This window comes from Trachypithecus francoisi, unplaced genomic scaffold, assembly GCF_009764315.1.
Source record: "Trachypithecus francoisi isolate TF-2019V2 unplaced genomic scaffold, Tfra_2.0 Lachesis_group15, whole genome shotgun sequence".
Taxonomy (NCBI): Eukaryota; Metazoa; Chordata; class Mammalia; order Primates; family Cercopithecidae; genus Trachypithecus; species Trachypithecus francoisi.
This window is the reverse complement of record NW_022681460.1, coordinates 25620455-25629580: the sequence shown is the minus strand read 5'-3', so window position 1 is coordinate 25629580 and position 9126 is coordinate 25620455. Positions and strand designations below refer to the sequence as shown.

At 38.0% G+C, this 9126-nt stretch overlaps 1 protein-coding gene across 9 annotated transcripts in view; it reads right to left on the bottom strand.

The window, feature by feature from the left end:
- Positions 1-1220: 1220 nt before the first annotated feature.
- Positions 1221-9126, bottom strand: part of NCOA7 (nuclear receptor coactivator 7) — a 159132-nt gene continuing 151226 nt past the window's right edge. For 5 of the 9 annotated variants that reach the window (XM_033234471.1, XM_033234473.1, XM_033234470.1 and 2 more), the window contains 3 exons: positions 4569-4664; positions 4081-4154; positions 1221-3691 (listed from right to left, as the gene is read on the bottom strand). In XM_033234471.1, coding sequence (XP_033090362.1) covers positions 3556-3691; positions 4081-4154; positions 4569-4664 — 306 coding nt within the window. In that variant the 3' untranslated portion in view covers positions 1221-3555. The remainder of the gene's footprint in view (positions 3692-4080; positions 4155-4568; positions 4665-9126) is intronic. The other 4 variants (XM_033234469.1, XM_033234474.1, XM_033234475.1 and 1 more) reach the window with 1 other exon arrangement.

Here is a 9126-nt window from a genome sequence, read left to right as displayed (position 1 = left end):
AGAAGGAAGTGGTCAAAGGCACTTTTGATACACGTACAAGAAATGAGTGTGGCTTCACTTTTCTTGAGTTTTCTGGAATTTCCCTTGGTTTCTGACCTCCTTACCTTTCTGTATCGAATTAAGTTGGTAAAAATAGGTTAGGCATCCTAAGAAAAGCATGAAACATAACACCCCTTTCTGGCTTAAGAGATTCTCAATGCCTTCCTCAAAAGGAGAGTAATTCTTTTCTTAATGCTGTTTCATGTGTGTATTAGTCCATTTCACACTACTATAAAGAACTACCTGAGACTGGGTTATTTATAAAGAAAAGAGGTTTAATGGACTCACAGTTTCACATGGCTGGGTAGGCATCAGGAAACTTACAATCATGGCAGAAGGCAAAGGGGAAGCAAGGCGCATCTTACATGGCAGCAGGAGAGAGTGAGGGTGGAACTGCCCAACACTTTTAAACAGTCAGATCACATGAAAACTCTCTCACTATCATGAGAACAGCATGGGGGAAACCACCCCTATGTTCTAATCACATCCCACCAGGTCCCTCCCTCAACATGTGGGGATTACAATTCCAATGACATGTTAGTGGGGACACAGAGCCAAACCATATCAATGTGTCTGTAAAACTTTAAAAGGCATCAAGGAGAGGGAAATGAAATTAAGGGAAGGTATACTTATAATAGTGCAGGATGTCTCTGGTGGCTTGTAGCATGGAGATGCATCTAATCATTTTCAACAGAGTCTGAAGAAACATTTGGTTGCTCCCTCCCACCCAAGTCCTTTGATATGGACTTATGAACTGAGGAATTATGAAGCAATGAAGACTGCTTGGGGTCTTCATCTAGCCTGACATCTAGGGCCTAGGTGTCAGGATGCCAAAGAAAATTGATCAGAGATTAAGGTGTCTCTCATGGAAATTACGAAGTAGGTTAAGACAGATGTTGAGAGGAGGAAGTCGTCATTCATAGTACAGCTAGAAAGATTAGAAAAGAGACTGTTAGATACAGCCAAGAGTTATCTCTGGTAAATATAACAAGAGCAGTTTCCATGCACTGATGAGACAATTAGGAGGGTGGCTACAGGGAATGAAGAGGGAGTTTCCAGGGCAGCAGTGAAAACATGAGCTCTGGACCTTGTTTAGTCTTGGATGTTTCACCATCCTCTCACAAAAGTAAACACTCTGGTACCCAGTAAATACCTGATGAATGAATCTTTGGGAAAGAAAATCATTGAATGCATAAATTCCTTTATTGAAAATATTGGGATAGCACTGCATTACATATAGTCAATATCCATAAATGAAGGGTCACACATTTCTGAATGGACAATACTGCTTTACATAGAGAACACAGCATGTGGATATGCTCTCACAATTATAGTATCATGGACTAAACTAGGTCAGAGTGAAGTATATGCAAAATGACCATTTTGTTTTTTTCCATTTTATTTATTAATAGCATATGGTTGCAGATGGTGTAAATGGTAAACGTGATATCATGAGACATTCCTGATATCTCACACCAACACATTATTTAGCGAGCAGGCTAAGGTGAAACTGCCAGTATGCTGTTAGTCAAGAGTTCTCAGTAGGAGAGCTTGAGTGAAATGTACGCCCAGGCTACAGATTTAAAATTTTCTAGCATTCATTTACATTTGCATGGAATGTAAGGAGTATAATAATTGTTGATCTGACAGGAGGCCACTGGACAATTTGTTCTCTTTTACAAATTGTCTAAAATAGGAGAATAAAGTAAAGGAAATATTCTAAGAATTGTTTTTTTAAATGCGGATATGCAAATAGTACTTGTTATAAAATTTTTCCTTTCAAAAATTACTGGGGAAATAATTTATGACAGACCATTTTTCAGCTTTGGCTATTATTAGAATTTTTTTCCTACTAGCAAGCAGTCTTCGGCTTTCATAAAAGTCTGGTAATCAATAATATTGGTTAAGTCTTTATTATTATTATTGTTACTATTTTTGAGACAGAGTCTTGCTGTCACCCAGGATAGAGTGCAGTGGCACGATCTTGGCTCACTACAACCTCCACCTCCCGGATTCAAGCAATTCTCCTGCCTCAGCCTCCCAAGTAGCTGGGATTACAGGCACCCGTCACATACCCGGCTAATTTTTGTACTCTTAGTAGAGAAAGGGTTTCACCATGTTGGCCAGACTGGTCTCAAACTTGTGACCTTGAGTGATCCACGTGCCTCGGCCTGATACAGTGCTGAGATTACAGGCAAAAGCCACCGTGCCTGGCCCTTTATTTTAAGTAATAGATGTTTTATGATGTGAAAATAAGTTGATATCTTAAAAATAGGTTTTCCTTTCTATTCCAATTTTGATATGAATGCATTTCTTTGTATTTTTTTTCTCAAATAAATGAGTCTACAAACCAAGACAACTGGTCCAATTTGACGTTTTTCATTTGATTTTAAAAATGCAGAAATTAATATACTGAGTCTCTTTTAAGACAGAGGCCTGCTTGTTAATGTAAAAGCTTGGAATAGTTATACAAAGAACATTCCGAAAATAAAGTTTTTGTTATTAACACACATGATTTTATAAGAAGCAAAACTTTTTTTTTCAAAAGCAGGATTTGTTCTAAGTCTATGTTCACAAAGGTATTCATTTCTATAAATATCAACTTAAGACTGTGAGAAATGATGTATTCTTTTTCACACGAATATGTTCAAGGTAAGTAACTAAAAATGTACCCTTTTATTGACTAAATGGAAAGCTGGCCTATAATAGTCAAATTGATGAATATTCATAATGAGTTTTTAGAAATTTAGAATTATACACTCATATATATGTATATGTACATATACATACACACACACATATATCTTTATATATCCACATACAGATACATAGATATATGCTGCTTAAGACCTATCACCCTAAACAATCAGGGCAAAAAAAAATTCAATATAAAACTATATAAATCAAACAGATTTGTTCCCAAAACATAGCACAAAATGTATACATTTAATATTTCAAGATTTGACACATTAAAAGAAAAAAAACTGCTGACACATTTCAGACAATACACTACAAATAATAAATAAAAGTTTTTTTTTTTTAAAAAACCTCATATATTCCCTTTAAGTGCTGTGCACTTACAATTTTTCTAAATGAGACTAACTTTTTCCATGGCAAATAATAGCTGTACATTTTGGTAATGAAAATTATGCTGATAAATACACAAGGCATGTATATATCCACAGTATCTTTTTTTTTCACAGTTACCAAAAATAAAAATTGCATTCAACTCATATATCCATAAACACTCTGATTCCTCACTGTATGGATTTGAAGGAAGTGGAAGTACAAAGTCTTTTCAACAACCTGGATTTTAAGTTTCTTTCTTCAATGTCTGCCCTCCATGTGGACCTTCCAGAATCTTTCTGCAATGTGATCATGCTCTGAGATGATGGCAAAAGGGAAGCATTGGGGTGGGATGAGGCAGCCTGGGCTGGGGCTTCTTTTTCCAGCCAGCTTTAGGAGGGCTGGTCAAACCCAGTCTTTTAAATGTTGTACTTTAAGGCAGTCTGAATTTCACTCAAATGCCCACACCTCCAGATCCTGAACTATGAAGTCTTCCTTTTTGGAAAGAATATCATTATTGAAAGTGCTGCAAGAGTTGCTTCGTCCATGGTATAAATCAGCATCTAGCCATAAACCAAATCGTCCCCTGAAAAGGTTAAAAAAAAAAAATGGTGAAAACACTTCTATCTTACATGGCACATGGCACACTGTTCTCTCTTGTCCCCATCTTCTTTCCTTTATACTATTGACAGGCAAAATTCCTAACTGCTTATAAAACCAGGATACATTTCCTTTATTTCATTTAAATGACTAGTCTTCCTAAAAGACAAGTGGTAACAGTCCCTCATTTAGATACATAAATATTCTATCTTTGATTCTTTGTGTCACGTGTTAGGCCACTGTCCTAATTCCTCTAAGCACATGGACTAGCTAAAATAACCTGACACCGAAGTTTTAACTACGTGGGTCAAAACAGACCCACTCAGGTCAGGTGGTAAAATAACAATAAGAAAACAAAAACAACAAAAACCTTACCCTCCACCACCAAGTTCTAAAGAACTTATGTCTCCATTGATAAAATACGAATTTTCTCCACTCCACTTAAAGACCTTGGGGAAGAAACACAAAAAAGAAAACAGACATTTTAATCTGGAGAATTAGCAATGAGGAAATACGAAATAGTATCTATGTGTAAAAGGGAACCACCTCACCCCATTGACTGAGGAAGTTTCTGACTGCCAGACTTGGCCCACACCAGGATGAGACCTCCCAAGGGGTTATGAAGGAAGGAAGACCTTTCAGACACATGGTGTCTCTGACCTGTGACTCTTTGGATCCCAGCCTGAGCAGCCCAGAAGGCCAGGACCCCAAGCAGTTTGTGAGCTACAGTCATAAAGGGCTGACCCAGCTTGGAGTCAGTTCAGGAGAAGTTACAGAACAGCTAACTGCCCCAATGCCTATCCCCTTCCCCAACTGCGGACACTGTGACATATGGGAGTTGGATATTTCTCCTATCTAAGTACCTTGAAATGTGGGCTGAATGTGTATAGAAAAGTTTCTCCTGTGCCGTAATAGTGGTCACTGAACTTGAAAGGATGAGTTGCATATGCTCCAAAAATCTGTCAAAAGAAAATAGAAATGTTACCTACATTCAAACCTAAATCCCCAAAGCAAGGCTTTCTGGAATATTTTTGATACATCATGTTCTGAGATCTATTTCAGCAAAGATTATTACTAAACTGGCATTCAAACTTAAAAAGACCACCAATAAAAGAATAAACAAATATCCCCAGCTCTAACTGGAACCCAAGTAGCCAGCATTCCTGATGCATGCAAAATTCATCTGACAAAGCTCAGACAACTTGTTTGCCAAAGGCTAATAATTTGTTCCAATTTTAAAAGATTTCCAAAGTTCACTATGGAGACAAATTTCTGTTATTGAATATGCGTAACATAATAGAAACATTAAGCCACAACAAGATACATCTTGCACACAGAAATGAATGCTTGGGAAAACATAGTCACATCTCTTCTGTATTTTATAAGTGGAGTCATGGCTGGGCATTTCCCCAGAGAAAATGAACTTTCCTTTCTTTTGATTTGTAACAATGAGTTATTAATATGCTTATTCAATTAAAATTATATCCTTAAAAATGACCGATTTACTATAGTTTAGTTCAAAGTGACTTTTAAGAAACAAATAACTCTGTAATATCATGGCCTTGAAAGGTAACTTAGATGTGTTTAAATCAATGGTTCTGGTACTTTTTCTCGTCAGGGTTGGAAGGGGAGCCAGGCTACATGAGGGGCACTGTTTTCAGAATGTGTCCGCCCACAGCCTCAGCATCTCATCCTTCTGTTCATATCCTGAGCAGCTCTTGCAGGGGTGAGCATGTGTATTTTGAAAATGTCCCTAGGTGATTCAGACATTCTTCCTATTTCAAATCTCATTTGAAAAACATTGCTTTAAATGTAGGTTATCTGGAAAATGTCATAGCATTTTTCAAAAATTATTTCAATTAGATCACAATCTCTGCTGTCTTTTTCACCACTTACACTCAGTTCCTGGCTACTTGTAACACCTAAGTTTTAGGTAGAAGGCTAGAAACTCTTTCTAACCAGAATTTTTCATACTTCCTGCTACCAAACCTTTCCCTAGAGCTGCCAAGAACAAAGAAATATAGCACAGTAACAAAACATAAAAAAATACTTTGCCCTACTTCTGGTGATCGCCCAGAAAAAGAACTAAAATACAATCAAAATAGGCATCTAGTTTTTAAAGCATGGCATTAAAATATGACAAAAATGGCAGTGGCCATACATGGAAGAAAATGAGTCCCTCTCTGATCAGTCAACAAGAAAAGTTATCTTTATTTTCACACCCTTCATAGAATTTTAAATAATTATTTTCTGTCTTAGCTAAAATTCTCCACCCTCCCGCTTTTTTTATTTTTTATTTTTTTTATTTTTTATTTTGAGACGGAGTCTCGCTCTGTCGCCCAGGCTGGAGTGCAATGGTGTGATCTCGGCCCCTCTGCAACCTCTGCTTCTCAGGTTCAAGCGATTCCCCTGCCTCCTGAGTAGCTGGGATTACAGGCACACACCACCAAGTCTGGCTAATTTTTGTATTTTTAGTAGAGACGGGGTTTCACCATGTTGGTCAGGCTGGTCTTAAACTCTTGGCCTCAGGTGATCCACCTGCCTCGGCCTCCCAAAGTGCTGGGATTACAGGTGTGAGCCACCACACCTGGCCTTATAGCTAAAATTTTCTTAGCAATTCTGGAAATGCATTTAAAGACTAAGGGCTGGATGATATTAGGGAATTACAGTTAATTTTGTTAGATCTATTGCATTGTGATTATGAGAAAATGCCTTTTTTTCTATTAATGTATTTAAAAAGAAATTATATAAAACAACTTTTATATAATAGTGTTGTTCAGCCTATACCATATAAAAATGTAATACATTTAGCAATAGCAGAACAAAGGAATCCAAGGGAATAGATGAAGAGTAACCCAGAAAGGATAAAAGGAAAGTCATATAACAAAACATATAAATGTACATTTGCTCTCCTTTCTTCTCTCAACTTCCTTAGCAGACATAAAATTATGTAACATAGTAATCATAACAATCTATTGCTATATTTGTAATATATACAGATGCATAACATTAGTACCACAAAAAGTTAAAAGATGTAGTAGAGCAAAATAGGAGCAATATTCCTATACCTCACTAGAAGTTAGTAATTAGTCTCTATTAACTGCCTGATGATTGTTCTATCGTTTTCAACAATGCCTGGTGGTATAAATTATTCTGCAGTCTGATTCAATTAAATGTAGGTTCCTTTGCATGGACAGTTTCTTTGGCCAGACTATGAAGTTTACCCTGAATCCAGAAAGGCTCTCCTTAGCTATCTCTTTTCTTGGATCTCTCTGGTAAAGTAGATGGTCTACAGTTTAATTTTTTGCTTTCCTGGCTACAACCTTCTTCTTAACACCAAAATTCTCATTGTTTTCTAGAGTGCCCTTTGGTTTGAACTTCCCCATGTGTGTCTAAACAAAGTCAGTTCCTTTGGGTAGAGCTTTAGAACTCTATGCCCTGTGGCCTGCCTCTTCCCCTGGGAAAAAAATCTCTAACCCACTGCTCTGAAGCTAGGGACTGGACAGTGACAGTAGCCTCTGGTCTTGGCTTGCCTCATCTGGTGCAAAACTTCTGCCCTGTGAGCTGAAACAAGAGTAGTAGAGACTCCGGTACTCTCAGCCTGCCATGCCTACGGTAGAGCATGGCTCTGTGAGTGGAGGGTGGGTAGAAGAAAGCCCCCTACCTCTAGGCCACACTTGCTTGAATTTTAGCTTTAGAAACACAGACCTTGGGTGGGAGATAAGAAATGCAGAGGACCCACAGCGAGAGAGGTACATCATAACCCTTGACTGGCAGCTGTGGGAAGAGAGTGCCCCATCTTCTTGGCCACACATGCCCAGAGTGGAACCACTGTCAGTCTCAGCGGGGGGTTAGGGAAGGGAGAGGGTTGTGCCTCAAGTGCCACAGAATCCCACTGTTATAACTAAGATTAATTCGGTTTTCTTGAATAAATATTCCCTCATTTGCTTAGAATAATTTCTAGAGACTTTAAGTGATTGTTGTTTTTGTTATTTCTACAAGCTAAGGTTCTTTCACTTTTATGTTAGAATTTCATATAATTCATTTTCAGACACATTTGCAGGTGTTGTTCTATCATGTTCTCAAACACAGCAAAGCCACAGTTTCCCCTTCAGGGTAGATAGGGTGCAGAAAGTAAAGTTAGTGTCTGGTTGTCCTCAAATCACACAAGTGCCTCCAGGGTACATGACTCAGCAAGACTCCACCCAGTGACAAGACTGTAACCTTCAGTTGTAGGCCTCCTTTACAAACCTCACAGGAAGCTTGGTAAAACTGTGCTTCATCAATACCTGTTCTGTGTGAACCATCGCATTCCTCAACAAGTGTGATAATTTGGTAAATAAACAGGACAAATAATCTATACTTAGGTGAGAGTCTGTATGTGTGCTCTAAGATAACATAGCCATACTTCATCCAAAACATAACGTCCAATTCTCAAACATTTCACTAAATTCCTAAGTCCCTTTTAAACCAAATGTTATCTTTATTTTAATTTGTTTATCTTGACTCTACCCACCTTTCAGCTTGGATCATTATTAAGCAAAATGTCAGCAATCAGGAAATAACAATAGTAACAATGATAGCTAAATTAATTCCCACAACTCTTAAGCTACAATAATATTACAATAAAGTCACAAAGATCACTGTTAAGAAAGATAGTGTCTTTGGTTACCCCCATCTGTTCCCTAATTTTTCCCAAGACAAATCATGACAGCAAAGTTCTATTTCCCATAAAATGATCCCATGTATATGGCTCATTACAACGTGGATATGTCTCAGTATAAAAATGTTGTGCTTCACAGTAAGCTCCCCAATGCTTAATAGTGCGTAGCACCTAGCAGGCACTAACTAGATATTTGCTGAATGGATGAATAAATGAATGAATGAATAAATGTTGAGTAAAATCTGCTTCAATGCCAGAAAATGTGGTCAATGCCACATCTTAAAATCTTAAGTCAAACTGAAATGAGCAATGAGCAGATGTGAATGATGCCTTCCTTTCGTGATGGAAGAGACTGGGAAGTGACTGAAAAAAACCTGGACAGATTCCACGCACATTCTGAGCTGACTTGCGGGAAGAGGTAACAGTGCAGGGACACAGGGGTAATAACTAGTTTTCACTAGTTCCTCCAAGAAAGACCAACTGTAACACAGGCAAAAGTACAATCAAGAATGGTACAGTGCATTTTCTGTGGTTTCTTAACAATTGGGCCCCTCAGGCACAACACACTATGGCCTTGACTGGCTGTCCATCACATCCAAAATGCAGGCAAGGTTTGTGGGCACTACTTTGGCTACCTGGGAAAGGAGCTGGTATGGCACTGGAACTTATTTCTGCAACTATTTCCAAATCCAGATCTCACTCTACCCCAACTTTCCAGATTTTAGGCTGTAGGATATCATAAAGCTCCTTAGAATGTG